Raw genomic sequence first — 17529 nt, forward strand, 5'->3', positions numbered from 1 at the left:
AAGTGTCATGTATTTAAATCCATAAACAATTGGAGAAGTGTTAATTACATTTACTAGGGTTACTTAAAAAATCAGCATTTAGATTTTTGTTTTCGTATCCGTACATACATCGTGCCGTTTTTGAAGCAGTGTGTACAGACAACCTCACGGAGGACCGTACAGCCGTTATATTTATTAAATCATATGTAGCACATAAAAGTACAAAAATAATTCTGAATTGATGAAAATACTAGAAAGGCTTTTGTTGCGGTTTAAGATCCGCCTAACTAAGGAAGGTGGTTGTCGGTATTAAGGTAAACAGACACACATATCAGCTTCTTTTACTTGCGTAAACAGCAATATGATATAGCTCCGGTAACACTCCTGCAAGACTTTTATCAACTCAAAATAAACGTTTCGAAATTTCAAAAGCTCGCTGATATATCTTAAATCATAAATATCCGAGGCAATAGTTAATCGAACACCAAGGGGATTGTGCCAAGCAATGAGCTCACGCAATCTTACATTTGTACATGTATGCCTGATCACGCACAGACCAAGTCAGGAATGTCATTCAGTCAGGCGGCTGCAAGGAGCAGACGTTCACAGTTCACTGAAATGGCAACATCTGATTCCAAATGCAGACAGCACAGCAGTTTCCAGTGAACATAGCCTACTTCACCATAACTCAGACTGCAAACTGTTGAAGACTGCGTGCATGTTATAATAAACTTTACTTTGATATATAATTAGCACACTTATAAATCCGCACTGCAAGGCAGAAGATGGGATACACAAGGAAAAGGCAGTCCAAAGGGCTCGACTATATGGAGCACTGGGGTGTAACCCCATTACTGCTTTACAGAGCTATTGCGTGTTTAGCTGCGCCGTTATAGGCTTGTAGCATACCAGTGACATTGATTAGGTCGAACTTCAAGAGAAACCACAAGGACGGAAAAGGGAATTTTACTTTAAACCAGTCTAGGTGTTTTGTAGTTGTTGTTGTGTCCCAGGCTTTATAAACACAATATTCAGTGTTAGTTTAAAATATGCACCTGGATGCAATTTTGCATTTTTACCTATTTGTCTATAACCTACCTTTGCATCTGTTGCGGCAACAATAAAATAAATAAATAAATGGGCTCTATTTTCTTACGTTTCACAGCATGTGTAATTAATGTGCCAACAAAACACTCTTTCAAATGCTTTCAAATGTCCTATTAATGTTCAAATCTTTATTTCAGTGTGGTGGACGCGTGTAGCTTTTAAACCGTGTTACAGGTCACGTCCAATAAAATAATCCCCACAGTTATCATTGGTGTTGAAGCAGAAAATTCAGATAAGCAACATAATAACAGGCTAATACCAGTAACCTTTTCAATACTGTGTTTTATTGAAGACCTTACGCATATACATTCATATCATTATTACTTTTACAAGACAACGTAGCAATCCTTACAAGCGCAAAGAAAGGAATGCAATCGGAGTGACATAAAATAACGATAATAAACAACTACTACATTGAAACGTCGTTTTTTTAAATGTCATGAATGGTAAAACAATAATAATAATAATAATAATAATAATGATGATGATAATAATATTAAAAAAATAAAAACATTTGTAAAATTTTAAAAAATTAAACAAACCTTACATACCATTTCTTACCATTCTTGACACTATACACTTTTGGTCTACATTTCCAGCCCTTACAACCACAAATAGGCTATAGCCTATGGAATGCGATATTGTTACAAGACGGTCAATAACATAAAGCACTAGCCTATTACATAGCGATAAGGCCTCCTCAAATAGGATGCAAATACCAACATATGTCATTTCATTGAACAAAGTTGTACACAAGTACAGGGTAAAGAAAGGGGCAACACTGAGCACATTGCAAAAAGCAAGTACATTAATAGGTCTAATAGACCGTCCTCCCTCTCTAATAATAATTCTAGTAATAATAATTCTAATAATAATAATAATAATACTAATACATTCTTTGAAGACGTTTGAGTCCAAAAAGTTTTAGTTTGTTGGCATTTGTTTGGAAGAAAAAATATAAAAGTCACCTACAGAAAAAGTATCCTGCAGAACATGACTTATGATTATTTCACATCAATAACATGCTGAGAACATTTCACTGCTATAGCTTACTCGTTGTACATGACGGATAATGCACTGCATTCACTCTGAATTAAGGGAGCACACACATAAGCCTATGATTACATTTTTTTTAATTCTACATATTGATTTAAAAAAAATCATAAGCACCGAGTTTCTGAAATGCGCTTTCCCCAAAAAACAACTTATTCTCCCGCTGTTGCGAGTTTAGGCGGGTCCCTCGCTGTAACCGAGTTGGCCTTGAACACAGTTGTGTAGTACTGTTCAATCTTTCCATTACAGGTCCTCGCTAGTTCATTGTAAAATACACTTTTTTTGACTGGTACAGTCTGGACTTAAACTTTTTATAGCAGCTCAAACCCGTTTTCTAACGGTGACCTCACTAAACGAAAGAAACGCAACCCATGCAGGATTCAGTGGTTGATGTTAAGACACGTAAAAAAGCAATAAAAGTAGGGGTGAAAGTGGAAAATACCTTCAGAAATCTATTTGCACATGAACAAAGTCATGGCAATCAATTTTCAATGCGCAGTCATAAAAACATTGATATGAATTACACTGCGGTTTTAGTTCTCGCCTCCTCACGCAGACTCCCAGACTTCCAGATCTGCCGCCCGTGACCGTGAACGTGCCCATAAACGTGGCGAAAACTATGGAGACAAGATAAAGGCGTTGTTCCTCTTGCCTAACAAAGTATGGCATGTGGAGGTAAAGGCGACCGAAACCGAGATTCTTCTTTATCACTTCATAACTTCAGACATTTCTTTTTGCACTGATTCACCCCAGTCAGGCTTCCCTGTCTGACTTCAGTATTATTTTTAGGCCTATTTCGAGGGCTCGCCGACTCTCCCGCCTTATTTTCTCTGACTAAAACGGTAACAATCCTGATGTCGTCACTATGTGTCAACCGAAAAGATGTTACACTAAAGACACATTTAGGCCGTACACTAATGTCATGACAGATCGGGATAAAGTAAAACACACGCACACAAACACATTCTCACAGCTTCTTCTGTGCGATTATACCAAAACGTGAAGACTCACTGACGTGTATAGCTTTGGATGCCAGGCAGCGGCTTGTTTAGGGTTTTTGCAACCCGCACCTTTGATATAAAAATATTAGAAATAAAGTAGGGTAATAAATGCTTGCAATGTAAAAGATGGGTAGATGGTTGCATGCACTAAAAGAAGACCTAAGGGAGCGTAGAAGGCTTGCCTTTTTCTTCTCTTTTTTTTTCTTTTTCTTTTTTACTGCCTATCGATTCACCTTCTGCCGCATCTCTAAAAGTAGGCCAAAGCTTGCTCCCTCAGCATGAGTCTCTTCTTCTTCATCCTGCGGTTCTGGAACCAGATCTTGACTTGTTGGTCACTGAGGTTCAGACGATCGGAGAGTTCCCTCCGCCGCTGCCTGGTGATGAATTCGTTCAGCATAAATTCACCTTCTAACTCAGCCAGCTGAAGCTTGGAATAAGGTTTGCGCTTCTTTCTGGTCCGAGTGTGCATCGGGTACCACGGGGCACCTGGAGAAGAGGGGAGAGGAGGGGAGCACACAGTGGATTAGTCACCACGGTTGCAAAATCACGGTCACCTCCAAGGTTATGGGGAACCTACTGGGGCATCAGCTGTCCAAGTCAAGTTGCCTCTCTAGTTAAGTCAGTATGCAATGCGCCATGTTAGAGCAAACCTGTTAAATAGCATTGTGATAAGGCGCTTTTCTAAATATGTGTATATGTAAATAAATGTATTATTTTGGTTTAGCTGGAGTAAGCTGATGTGATTTGCTAAACATCCATGATGTGGGGCTTGTGCTTTATCTTAAACTGAGAAAACGAATGCCCCTGGAAGCTGTCATTCCCTGCACATGTACCACGAATTTGTTTTGGTCTCTGACTCAAATCCCAATATTTGTAAATCAGGACTTGTCCAGTTTCGTTTCATTTTTGTTCCCCACGTATAAAAAAAATCAGCCACCTTTATGGAGCCCACCAATATACCGCGGTTTGTGTCACAGGAAGTTTTATTGTTGCAGTTAAAGCAGCATTAACGTGGTAATTGAGCCGTGCTTGCAAATACCCTGTACTTATTTGCGACTTTCAAAGCATATTAAATGACTCCTGAGTCTACAGCGACAGAGATTAATTCGGTTTACGAGTCATTAAAAAGAAAACTGTCTCTATTCGATGCAGTCAACCAAAGCGACTCACTTCTTTAAATCACTGCACTGATCTGTGTGAGTGCGAACAAAATAGACCAAAGTCAACCGTTTATATGTCTAAGTAACAGAACCTCGCCTGAGCTATAAAAAATAGAAGGCGGAACTGAATTGTTTACTCAAACGCTGCTTGTGATATGGATTGTTGGGGGTTATCGCTAACTGTACACACACACATGGCGCATGGAGTATTTTAGGGCAACCCCTAGTGGCGTTTGCACACCACGCAAGTACCCTGCAGGCTAACCTAAGCTGCATGTTGTGCATCAAGATAACGAGCTCTAATGACGGTTTAATACGGTAAATGTACGCTGTGCGCAGCCTGTTCTTTCTTATAAATAATGTGAAGGTGCGATTGTGAGAACTGTGGTTAAAAACAAAATACGCTCACCTCCGCCTGCGGCTATGTTGCTGGAATGGCTTCCCGGTGACACCAGGGTCTGTGTGTCGCTGGATGAAGGCTTGCTGCCCTCGTTGAGCAGAGAGGAGCTGGAATCGGACTCCATTGACTGACAGGATGGCGGGTCTTGCGTTAGCTGCTCGGTCCCATAATCGTATTTAGAAAAGGCAACCGTGCTGCCAATTCCACTGTGCATCCCGTGGTCAGATGCTAGGGATGATGTGTCTCTCGCCCTATCCTCTCGTTTGAGACTGCTGCCACCTGAACAGGTCTCCCTATTCCCGTTGCCATTGTTGTAATAGCATTTGCCTTCCTCTGGTCTGGTAATTTCACACGACCGATTGAAGGAAGGGTTAATAGACACGGGGCTGCTAAAGTAGGATTGAGAGTATCCATTGCACGGCTCCGAAGGATTCCACGGGAGGGAGCAAACGTTGTCCCTTCTCGGGTACGAGAGAGACGGTAGCCCCGCCAGTTGTCCCCCTGAGGCTCTAAAATTCGGAAAGTAAAATGTGTCTCCAGTGTGGATGTTTACCAAAGGTCCCACAAACCCTGGATTAAGGAGATTATGCTCGCCCATTTCCGCGGGCCCGACCAACAGCTTCTAGTTTATTGCAATCTGACATTTAACGTAGTTAAACCTGGAGGAGCGCCTGATTGGTCATTCTCAGACCACGTGTCCAGGCTAAATTCTGCTACACATGGTACCACCCACTTGGTCCATCTCAGACAAAACAAAACATTAACTTCTGTATTACTGAGGTTTATATGCTTTTTAAAAATACTATAAACCTTTTATTAAAAATGTAGAATCTTGTTTTTGCTCACTCGAGCAACGCCGCGTCCAAAAGGAGCCCAGACTGTTTCTCCTTTTACACTCGTGGAACTGTCCATGGCCTCGTTTAATATCTTTATAAGCTGGCAAAAGTTTTTTAAATGCTATTTCTTATGAAAACTATTTTTTCTTGAAGGAGAGGGTGCATATGACATCTTGTTTTCTAGCAAATTATGGTCGAATTCCGTGTCATATAAAGCTGTGATGTCCCAATTTTACAAGCTTGTTTTAAGAAAAGACTGATGCTCATTGCCGCACTCTACTCATATTTACAGTAACGGGGTCAGCAGGTTGAAGCCACTGGCTCTGTAAAGGAGGACGATATTCTACAAGGTTACTTTAAGAGGGTATATTTCACATAATATTCTCTAGTACACCTCACATGAACAACTTTAACAGATACCACCAATAAACGTTCGCAGCCAAACTCTGGTGGGATTGTTATACCTCTCACAATTCTTTTATATGAATTTTACAAGATATCAGAGGGCCCTTAGCTGATTCAATCAGCCGAGAGTCTCTCTGCTTTATAACGCACTAATTAGTTGATTTGTGGATGCAGCTCGGAAGACACTGAACAAATATGAGATATTCTGTGATACCGTCATCCTATTTTCTGACAAAAGCGCTCTGTTTACGCACGCACACACACACACGCAAACTTTTCAGAGTCCGCCAAAGTGCAGTTTCTTTCAAAAAAAATATTAAAAAAATCACTATCATATGCACGTGATTTAGGTATTCTGCAAACAGCTGGCCCAACTATTTCTAATGTGGTCCGTGGTCATCAAATGACCATAATCCTCGTACATATTCTTATAAGTGATCCATGGCTTTTGCATTCCCCTCAAGGATACACAGGCTTCTTATTCTTGAAAATAAATAAATAAATCTAAGAAGACTGCACAGTCGTTTAAACTCTTTCAGTATTATACGAGTCCAGCAACAGTTTATTGCAATCGCCCTGCAAATTCAAATTTTGCTACCACCACCACTACCAAAAATCAATTTATATAATTACTAAAGTTGTCATAATCCAGTCTCCGCTTATTTCAATCAAGGTGGTTTAAAAAGTCCGACGACATATATTTAAAAAAAAAAATCATAGCTATAACATAGCCCACTTATGTCATCGTCAGCCTACTCAAGTTCACGACACAAGGTGGGATGAACTTGATGTTGAACTTTAATACTCCATTAAAATAAAGGAATAGATATGAGGTTCAGCAAACTGCAGTATGTATTGTGAGAGTTGATATCTCCATTAAATTTAAAGATATATAATCCGTATATTTGATAATGCAAAACAAATGTAAAAATATCAGCCTTGTTAACATAGCACCAAGAAAAGAAAATCTGTTGTAAAGGTCCAAATATAAAATACATTAATATTCCCTTTATTTATTGACAGCAGCACTATGAATTTATGCATTAACAGAAATGCGCCGGCTTACAGAAGCCTGCACATGCGGCGTGCTGAATGTCGCTAGTTGCCAATTAGAAATTTGCCAATGAGGTGTTATGTGAGAACATTAGCATTCACCTAAACACTGGTTTGGGAACGATTTGCAAGTCAGCCGATATCTGATAGCTGTGTCCGTAACTTGTGACCATGTATCCAATCTAACCGAAAGGCACCGGGCCTCGCTCTAGCCTTAAATAGAAAGAACAAATATCAAATGTTTAAACTGGAGAAGCTCTTGGGGATCTGTCGGGGTTTATCTCTCTCCCTTGGTCTCACTGCCTCTCCTATCACTGCACATTCTTGCATCTAGTTAGGGAGTCTCGCAATGCAGCACAACATCAATCCAGTATAATATCTTAGGCCTCGGTCTTATGAAAAGCATTTGGGTGCCTCGCTATCACTTCACAGCTTCTCATGTTATTATAACAGTTGACAAAAGCAAAACAGCACAGTGTGATGTTTACAACAAAATGTCCCGGACGTCCATGCGTTAAGTAATGTGCAGGCTTAAGTCGCCACTTTACCTCGGAGAAAGAGGCCATGTGTTGCGCCTCCTTGCCTCGTCTCTCCACGCCTCTGATCCAAAGTATCCCACAGATCCGGATTTCACGTGCAAACAACTGCACGTCTGTTCTGTGCATCTTTAGCTCGACGATGATGTCATATGTGACCGTGGGCTATAGGCCTTGTGCTCTAGCATAACGAAAATCTATTATTTAAAATAAAGAACTTAAAGCATATAGCACTGTCAAGGTCACTGTCTAGTACACTGTCTGCTCGATATTGAAAACAGTCTCGTGCAATCCCCTGGTCCCTGTCCAGACAGGGCAATAGCCTAAACAAAGGGCTTTTCTTCCCCTTTTCTCTCTTTGATTCTCGGCAGGCAGGTTGCCACAGTTATAGCTATGTGCAACCCCTTAAAAGCCTCCTTCAAGAAAAACTAACCACCAAGGGAAGTATAAGGAACCACAAAGTGGTAACGTTTTAGATTAAATGTTTTGGAAGAGCTTTTTTGGTTTGTTTGTTTGTTTGTTTACAGCAACACACTATGTTTTATGTGGTTTTCTTGCAAAAATAACTATATGCATTCTTTTGATAAAATACGAATTCTGCTACTTATATCTCTAAGAACAGCGCATATCATTCCGAGGGAAAATGATATTATTATTATTTTGAATTTCAAATTAAGGAAGCTAAAAAACAACCCAAATAGAATACGTATTCATTATAATTTAACCCGGAGATTGTTGTGTAAAAATTAAAAATTAAAAAATTAAAATACGCAAACTAAGGATCAATAGTAAAGCTTCACTTTATAGAAATCAATATCTGAACCTGACCGTCACTTTGTGCTCAGCTGTATCGAAAGAAACTGTCAAAAAATGTTAGACAAGAATATTTTTTCTTTGATTTCTTTATTTTATTAGCTGGATTAATTTTTAATCCAAACTTGACAACTTTAGTATCCTGTGCGCCTGTATAGTAAAATGTTTAATCAAAAAATTTGACTATAAAGTGTTAATTAACTAGGGCTGTTTATGACTATTAGAGTATGAATTTTCGAACAAAACTTGGCTTGTATGCCTAGCAAGATTTAATTCACTTGTAACATGTTTGAACAGTGTGCAACTTTTAAAAAATATGAAGTCGCCTTTTTTTCCAGTGAGGTCAACAAATAAATGCATAAATAAATAAAACAACTAAACGCTGAAAGTCTCGGTAGCCTTCTGCGTCTTACATTGATCGAGCATATTATGCCTAGAATACATCAAATAACACATTTACAGACATCAAATAATTTTGCACTGATGGTATAATATAAGGTTTAATTCAGACAGCAGTGCCCTTGCAAAATAACTAAGATAAAAATGGCATTCTGTCAGCTTTAAACGTCAGGCTTCAACTTTAAATGCTGACAGAAAACTTTCCTTTTTTAAAAATCTTTTTTACTTTAAAATAATTGGACAAAATGAAACAAAGGTAAGCTCCGTGTTCCGCAAATATTGTCAAAAGCACTGGAAAAAATGTCAACCAGGCGCTAAAACTAGACATGAACGAAAACACATTAAGAAAAATGCTGTTGCAACACTTCCTGATATTTTCCTCTGGTCACCACCAGAGGTTATCAGCCCCCTTTTTCATAGCTGACGGTGGCCTGCTGCTTTCACACCTCCACATACAGCAAAACGCAAGGGCTACTTTTTTCTTTTAGTTTTGAAGCAGTTTTGTATGGTTTAATATGCTGCATAATTCCCCGTTTGGCACATAAACTACTAATCTGGCTATTTAACATATTTGGCATAGATGTCGATTTGGGCCTAAAACTGAGCAGATGAAAAAAGGGGAACCGTGTAGCTTATTGCGACGCTGATACATTTACACATGAGTTTACGTACTGTACCATTTCTCGTTCTTCATATATGTATATGTAAAACGCTTTAAAAACATGGTTGTTACAGCATTACACACGCGTATGTTTTAAAGCGCATTTTCCGCTCGTTTCACTGCATTTTGCTGGTGTAGATTAGCCAATTTATGTGGCAAATTACTGGTCGGACTTTAAATACACAGCTAAAGAAAAAATACGTAGCGCATACTTTTGTTCTGAAACAAAATACATATAAACAGCTGTGCATTTTTACATATGAAAACGTTCACGTCGTCGCTGTACGAAGTGTAGCTCATCGACAGAAATAAACCACATTTAAAAATTAAGGTTATGCTTGTCACAGCATATTCTTCCTTACTTTTGTTTTTTCAGTGTACTTTTTTTTGAAAGCTACAAAATGTCCTAAAACAAAGTCCATGTAGGCCTACTGCCATATTAGGAAGAAAACAGCCGTACCTTTAATTGTTTTATTGTGGGCGACGTCGTATAATTATTTCCTCTTGCTGTGTAGGCAGTATGGCTGCTTGCTGAGGGTTACTGATGTTGGTGTGAGGCGTCAAAAGTTCTACCTGTCCTCCGTGGTCAATAACACACACACCTCATGATGAGTGCATGAAACCATTGGTGGTTTGGGAGGTACGGGCTAGAACAAGTACTTTTAGATGACTTCTTAAAAAAAGAGGGGGGGGGGGGGGGTGAAAGAAAAGAAAAAAACAACTGAGTCAAAATGTTAATGCACCGCTCTTAGAGATGGTCAGAGTCGCAGGTCAGAGGATATCGCTACACTTCCCCTTTTTATGTATTTATGGCATGTCATTAAGCCCGTCTGTCTAGACTGGGAAATAACACCTTGTTTGCCTACAAACAAACCGTCAGCAGTGGTGTCCAACCCCCTATTTATTATTCACAATCCGCTGTGATGTCAAGGTCAAAGTGACTGCATAGTCATGGTCAAGGGTAAATTAGAGGAGCCAGAACTTTCTACAGGGACTGAAAATCCAGGAAACGAACGAACAAAAGTTGAAATCTGGCGGCTTAGAGCCTCAAGTCTGACACAGCGCGCCAGAAATTGGCACATAAAGAAATGAAAGTGCACAGCAAAACTTAGACTAATGATCAATTCGGTTGGATTTGTTTGTTTGTTTTTTTAGGGATTAGCTTTAACGTTAGATTTAATATGAAAGGCCTCAGGCGTAAAATGCTAAGACTAAAGAAAGGCACAGAAACCGTTTTCACGCTTTACATCTCACACGAAGAGTCATATACCTGGGTTTTAATTCAGATAAAACATTTAATCACAGACTTGATGTGGGCTAGTCACCAGGAGCTTAAAATAAACTGACCGCATCTTCAATTATTCTCAGGACACTCGTGTCTAACCGTTTATGTCCGCGTATTATTCTTCTCCCGTCATTTCCTGTTGCACAAGTAGCCTAGCCTAACTTACCTTTGAGAAATTCATGACTAAAGTCTGCATGTGAAACAAGTGGATGCGTGTAAAATACAACAAAACCTTCTCCTTAAACACATAAAAAACATGTACATAAACAAAACCACACAGACTTGTTGCATAATGTTGCCTTGGTGGGGAATTGTGTTTTTAGCGTCAGTGCGTAATTGACCTACTATTAAGACGCAGATAGACCGTGTGTGTGTGTGTGTGTGTGTGTGTGTGTGTGTGTGTGTGTGTGTGTGTGTGTGTGTGTGTGTGTGTGTGTGTGTGTGTGTGTGTGTGTGGCTGGGTGAAATGGCTTCTCAACTTAAATACAACTGCAACCTGTGTATAGGTTTACCTGGAACAACTCCGTACTGCAATTACAGCAGGCTCGAGCCTGTACACCGAATCCAGCGAAGGACTAAAACTACATTTACCAAAGCAAATGCTTTGCCTTTTAAATCTACTCAGGTTTTGTCAGTATGTTGGAAAATATTAATCAGCAAAATATGTTCTGAATAAATACTCTCAGTACAGATGGTGTCTAATTAAGACAATGTTTCTTGCCCTCTTAAAGGTTGCCGGTTTTTACGTTTCCGTTAGACCCACAACAAAACACTTTTGTACCTGTGGATGGAAAATAATAAGGATTGAAAATAATAACCCGCTAAATGTTCGCGTGAGAGCGGGTAGATAAGCCATTTGATTCGCTGAATGCCAGTTATTCTGAAACTTGAACGAATGCTAAATAACAGAAAAAAATGCACTGCCTTTAACTTTGATGGAAATTGCGGTGGAATTTTGCGGTACAAACTTCATGAGCACATTTCTCCGTTTCTCAAAGCTGATCTATGTAAATAAACGGGTCCTGTAAGTCTCAACATTGTAGTTCTCTGTGGAAGAAAGAAGTAAATTCCAGCATAGTTATTCATTTATGTTTTTCTGACTTTGCAAGTGCCAGTATGCCTTGTTGCGCACTAATCGTGACTAATCACTGTATCATCCCTGCTTGCCAACAAGATGACTCCAGGTTGCCCAGTTATTCTTAATCGAGTATTGTGCGAAATAAAAATCTGGACTCGCCCATCCGTTGCTGGGATGTTGTAGAGGAAAAGCGATAGAGGTCTGGGTCTCTGCTACTTAGTAGCACCGGTGTAACTTGAAACGAAAGGAAATGCTGCGAGGAGGGTGGCTGATTGACTTGGATATTTGAGCATTTTCATAATCATCATTTATTTATGAAACACGTTATCAGTACGTAATTCAACACCACAAAACAGTTCACATACTGCACCAAAGTAGAAATTACAGGCGTCGTACAAGGCGTGTGATCATCTCCAATGTTACACCAACGAAGTCAAAACAAGATAGAAACGATTGTGCATTTATGTGTAATACTCACTGACTTTAATGGTTTACAATCATTCCGGTTGCATGACAGAATCCTTCACTGATAAAAGGAAAAAATACAGGTTTGGGGGATATTCCAGTTTACATTTCCGCCATACTAGATAATATGAATTAAATAAGAAAGGCATTGCACTGTACAGATTAACGACATAGCAGCCTTTGTTTTACCCCAGGCTTTACATATCCCACACACATAGCTTTTGAAATTCAGATGTAACATTTTTTTCTTTTTCTTTCTTTTTCCTTTTTTTATTTAGAAAATTATTCTTTCTTCCGAAAGTCTTTTGTTGAAGACGATAAAGTCTCAAGTTCAGCATGTCTTTTCGCCACCGCAACCATTGTCCATGCGGCGACTACAGTTCAAAAATGACATTAAACCGTGTCCTCTGTTTTGATCAGTTGCAAGTATTGAAATATCATCAGTCCTTTTGAAATCTTAGAAAAAGGAAACAGGAAAAGAAACACACAATACTTGTCTTTGAAATACTAATATCGTTTTAAATATTATATATTTATATATGTACATTCCTATAAAACAAAATGTGAAGTGAATTTTTATATTTTCACAGTTTTTAGAGCATTATCTCTAAATTGAAATCGGAGACCTTGGTTGCGTGGTCGGTGGAGTTGATGATGGAACTTAAATTAAAAATACAAAAGAAATTTCTTCAACTACGATTGGAAGAGGTAAATATATGGCAAGATGATTTGGAAAGTGTGACTTGCAGTTTCAAGAAAGTCGCTCATCCATTCAAGTGGTGTGCATATGACTGTTCTTGGATTTACTGACAAATTTCTTCTCCTTGACTCGTCGGTTTTGGAACCAGATGGTGACTTGACGCTCTGAAAGGTTGGTGGCGGCCGAGATCCGCCTTCTCTTGTCTTTGGTGATGAACTTGCTCGCTGCATACTCTTTCTCCAGTTCCTTGAGCTGGATTTTGGTGTAAGGGACACGCTTTTTACGCCCTCGACGATAACTGCTGACCTCAGGCTGCAATGGCACAACATCTGCAAGAAAATAGGAACAGTTCCAGGAAAATATTAGTCGCTGTGCAAAATAGCACAATGTTTCATTTCACAAAACCAGCAATGCTGCGTTTGACAAGGCCGGTCAAATTTGGATGGACTCTACTGGAGTGAAAATAGGAAAATACAATCTCTTTGAGTGTGTGTGTGTGTGTGTGTGTGTGTGTGTGTGTGTGTGTGTGTGTGTGTGTGTGTGTGTGTGTGTGTGTGTGTGTGTGTGTGTGTGTGTGTGTGTGTGTGTGGTGACGGGAATGGGCTACAGAGTTAAAATTTTCTGGAAGTCAGAATCTCTGGTGTGCTGCACCTGACATGTGGAGAGGTGACTGAATAACTTCCAGTTGTTGTAAATGATCTTTCAATATCAAGTGACAGTTATGGTTCATACTAACACTTTATCTGATCTCACTGATAATCTGTGGACCAACGTAACTGCGGTTATTGTTATCTTAAACGAATCTCCCATTGACATGTAATCAAGCTGTGGGGTAAGACTGATAAGTGTAATTATATTTGGTCCGGTTGTGTGTGCCACACACCAGTCACCAGTAAGACACAGGAATCACAATCTGGCATCTAACTTGAAGACAGCTGGCAACTTTAAGTTTTTAATTCTTACAATAAAGTTATACATGTTTAACATATTTTATACTTTTCTTTAAAGGCTTTCTTGAAAGATTCTAGTTTTATTCATAATATAAAGCAATTTTCTTTTTTATACTCTATTCACTTTTTTTTGTTAATTCCCCGTAGTTCTTTTTTTTTAAGTTAACCTAACTTTTGTGACTAGTCTCTTTCTTCAAGAGTAAAGCTAAATGCAAAACAGCCGTGCAAAAACATGACAGGACAAGCATGGCAATCTTAACACAAATACTGGCAAGCTGTAATACATGCAGTTTTTCGCCCCCTATAATTGGCAGCAAGAGATTGTTACGATACACTATTCTTGTTTAAACATGAAATTGGGGGGAAATCCACATTATTTAAGCTAAAGGATTTTAAAGCTATGTCCTATTATTTGACTCACTGTCCTCAAGCATTCAGTTATATCTTGTCATTAAATTGAGGATAACTGACTGGATATGAGAGTCACTGCATGTGTTTTTAGTTGCAAGAAAATCAGTTGATGCGCGTGAGAGGACGTCAGTCTGTGTGTGTGGCTGAAACAGCACAGAAAGGCAGCGCGCACTTGTGTGTTCGTACATGTGTACGCGCGTAACTGTCTGCGTGCCCGTGCTTGCGTGGCTTGCTCTTGTAACATTTATAACATTTAAAAAGCAATGGGGTCCCTACCAGAAATTAAAAATAGCTACAGATTTCAAAAAGATAATAAAGTCATAAGCTAAACAAAGTAGCCTAAACACTCTGTAAAGTGCATACTGGCGCATGCTATTGATATGAGGCATGCTGTGTGATGGCAAACAACGTAAAAGGTGAGCCTGTCCGTCTTTTTGAACCATTTATACGACATGATGCAAAGATCTGTATGTAATGCAAATGTTATAAATGAATCCTAATATATGCAAAAGACGCACCACGGGGGCGCTAAGATTTATTGGCACCATCCAAACGCAGCAGGCTAGCTAAGCCACTATATTGTCATACAAGGGGCAAAGGTATGCAGTGCTGTTCCTCTCTGTTCTACGTGACGAAACTTAACTATTGTCATCATATGACTGTCAAAAGCAAATACTCAGAAAGGATGGGCTCCAGAAAACCCACCTTAACGTGGAATTCCAATTTACTTTCAATTTATGCATATTTCAAAGAAATGCATGGGGATTTGTTGAACTTCAAACCATATGAATATCTCCGCATAAAATGAGAGATGCAGGAAAATTACACGTGATGACAGACATGGGAATTTACAGTTGTGTGTTTTTTCATCAGATTTAGTTTCCCGTGGCTCATTGGTAAGTTGATACGGAGACTTTAACACAATAAAATTAGATGACCACAGTACGAAAGCAAAGTAAACTATCTGCCTGCTTTTTAATAGCCCTAATGCGTATTAAAATGCTGCAAGCAGCTGGACTACTACAGAAATTCCAATCTGCCGGAACACTTTAAAAATCATTATACTTTTCCATACCTGGGAAAGGTGATTTCCAAATATGAGTTGGTTGTGTTGGCTCTTTGTAGCCATCCCAGCTATTAGGGAGAGCCCAGTGCTGGTAGCCCTCCATGGGAATCAAGGCGTCGTGGCGCGGTTCAGGGTGGGCACTGATACTGGGCACCACCGACACGTCGAGATATCCGGGAACAGCCTGATACGAGCTGGCGAAACTCGGGTAGAAGGCAAACTCTTTCGCCCTGGTAGACAGCTCTTCCGTAGGCAGCGCTGTGCTGGGCTCGGCATATTTCTCTGCGGGATGGTACGAGCAAGGCTTCTGCTGCAAGTTCACGTTGTGCGAGTGAGATAATCTGCAGCCGTAATATGGGTTTCCAAAGGGATAACCGTAACTCAAAGATGCACTTGATGATGTTTGAGAAGCGGGACACTGTCGGCCAGTGTCTGTGGAGGAAATATCCGAGTAGACGGAGCCCTGGTGGGTCGCTATGGTGCCAGAATGTCGTCCCAGCGCGGGGTGCGACATCAGGTCCCTGCAGTGGGTCGCAGGGCAATTACCGCTCAGTCCCTCCATTGTTTGGCTTTTATTCTGGTTGTTTTCATTCGGGCTTTTTTCATAAACGTACATCAAGGTGTCCGCCCAGCGTGGATGCAGAACTAGCGAAGTCGTCATATCACGGGCTGCCGATGCTTTTTAAAAGTCGACTACTCCAAGACGGACACCTCATTTCCAACTACAGTTTACACCGAGCGCATGCGCACATAGTGCTCTTGTGTGTCCACTTCATTAAGAATCTGGCACGTGATACGCTAACAAGTCCTACGAGATTGAGCTTGTGAGCAGGAGCAGAGCAGCCCTTTAAAGACCCACTGCCTCAAGTGTCACCGTTTTTCCTGCAGAACACCGAGTCATATCATTGGCTTAAATCACCTAGACCCACACCCTTAAAGGGGAGTTTGGATACGTTCACGATCTGGAGCAAACGAAAGCAACCTGTGAAGTTTAGCCGATTTCTGAAGATGCCAGGGCATATAACATTGTGCAAAGAAAAAATTAAAATAAAATATTTGTATTTACATTTGTGAATAGTATTTTCAGCTTCATATGACACAAACTCTTATCTCTGTCCATTACTTTGTGGTGGATATGTTGCGTCTGGGGTTTTGTTTGAAATATAAAAATATATAATATTACAGAACGATAATGTAATATGGAATCTTAATTATGTAGTCAACTTAATCTTTAATATCGCACACTGGTCTTAGGTATATGTGGGACACTATATATGCATATTCAAACCTCTTATCAAGGCTCCTTCCTAGAAGTGCGCATTTAGATCCGTATCTTCTACTAATTCGCACATCAATATAATGAAGAAATTCTGTTTTGTTTTGTTTTTTTGCAGCAGGGAATAATCAGGATGTTACTAATATTACATTTAAGATGTTGATATTGTGAAAACTATAATATTTCATTTTATGTATTTCTTTTCTTTTATTTAGTTATTTTTTAGAATGAGGTAATTATTTTTTGCAGCATATTGTTCTTAATTAAGTAAGTATCTACAGGTTGGCCGGGTGTGTGCGCGCCGTGTGTATGTGATGCAGACCTACCAGGCTGAGTTTTAGGATTATCAACCGTGAATGTGCTGAATGACAGTCACTGCACCGCAGTACCAGCCGCCACAGGACGAGATGAAAGTCATAGCAGGTAAGACGCCGTCATTACAAAATAAGCGAACAGTGTTTTGGTATTTAAATATATAAATGCCGTAATTGCCCATACTGACTGATAGCGTTTAGTTTTTATAGAGTTTAATCCGTTATATGTTTAAGTAAGGATATATTTAGTTTAAAGATTCACTCTCAGGCCCAAAGTGAGTTTCAACGACAAGAAGACAAAGTCACCAGTAAGCGAATTCATGTGATGATTCCGTTTCACTGTGCACTTCATTCATACTCTATAAGTGGATGCTGACGCTACCAGGGGAAAATAAGAACAAGGGCCGCTTTGAGCTGGACTGTATTTTGGCTAAAGAGCTTATTTAATTATACTCCATGATAGATATGCGGACCTATTTCTTCCAACAACTCTTCCTCTGTTGTTTTATCTGCGTCTTCCTTTAGATTTGTAAGACTATTCAAAAAGTTTTAGTTCTTCTTATTACCACCAGGTTCTATAC

The 17529-nt window shown here is 39.6% G+C and overlaps 2 protein-coding genes across 2 annotated transcripts; both read right to left on the reverse strand.

Moving 5' to 3' along the window:
* Positions 1–3192: 3192 nt before the first annotated feature.
* Positions 3193–7507, reverse strand: hoxc12a (homeobox C12a). Its single transcript, XM_085394611.1, has 2 exons — positions 4710–7507; positions 3193–3626 (listed from the first exon to the last, which is right to left on the reverse strand). The coding sequence occupies exons 1-2, from the start codon at positions 5296–5298 to the stop codon at positions 3388–3390; spliced, it is 828 nt and encodes a 275-aa protein (XP_085250737.1). The 5' UTR covers positions 5299–7507; the 3' UTR covers positions 3193–3387.
* Positions 7508–12074: 4567 nt separating this feature from the next.
* Positions 12075–16194, reverse strand: hoxc13a (homeobox C13a). The gene is made up of 2 exons (XM_085393384.1): positions 15368–16194; positions 12075–13260 (listed from the first exon to the last, which is right to left on the reverse strand). Exons 1-2 carry the CDS (start codon positions 16017–16019, stop codon positions 13004–13006), a joined length of 909 nt encoding a protein of 302 aa, XP_085249510.1. The 5' UTR covers positions 16020–16194; the 3' UTR covers positions 12075–13003.
* Positions 16195–17529: the final 1335 nt, after the last annotated feature.

The sequence above is a fragment of the Rhamphochromis longiceps genome, linkage group LG20 (genome assembly GCF_057381845.1).
Source record: "Rhamphochromis longiceps isolate RC_006_pf linkage group LG20, R_longiceps_female_GT1.1, whole genome shotgun sequence".
NCBI classification, from domain to species: Eukaryota; Metazoa; Chordata; class Actinopteri; order Cichliformes; family Cichlidae; genus Rhamphochromis; species Rhamphochromis longiceps.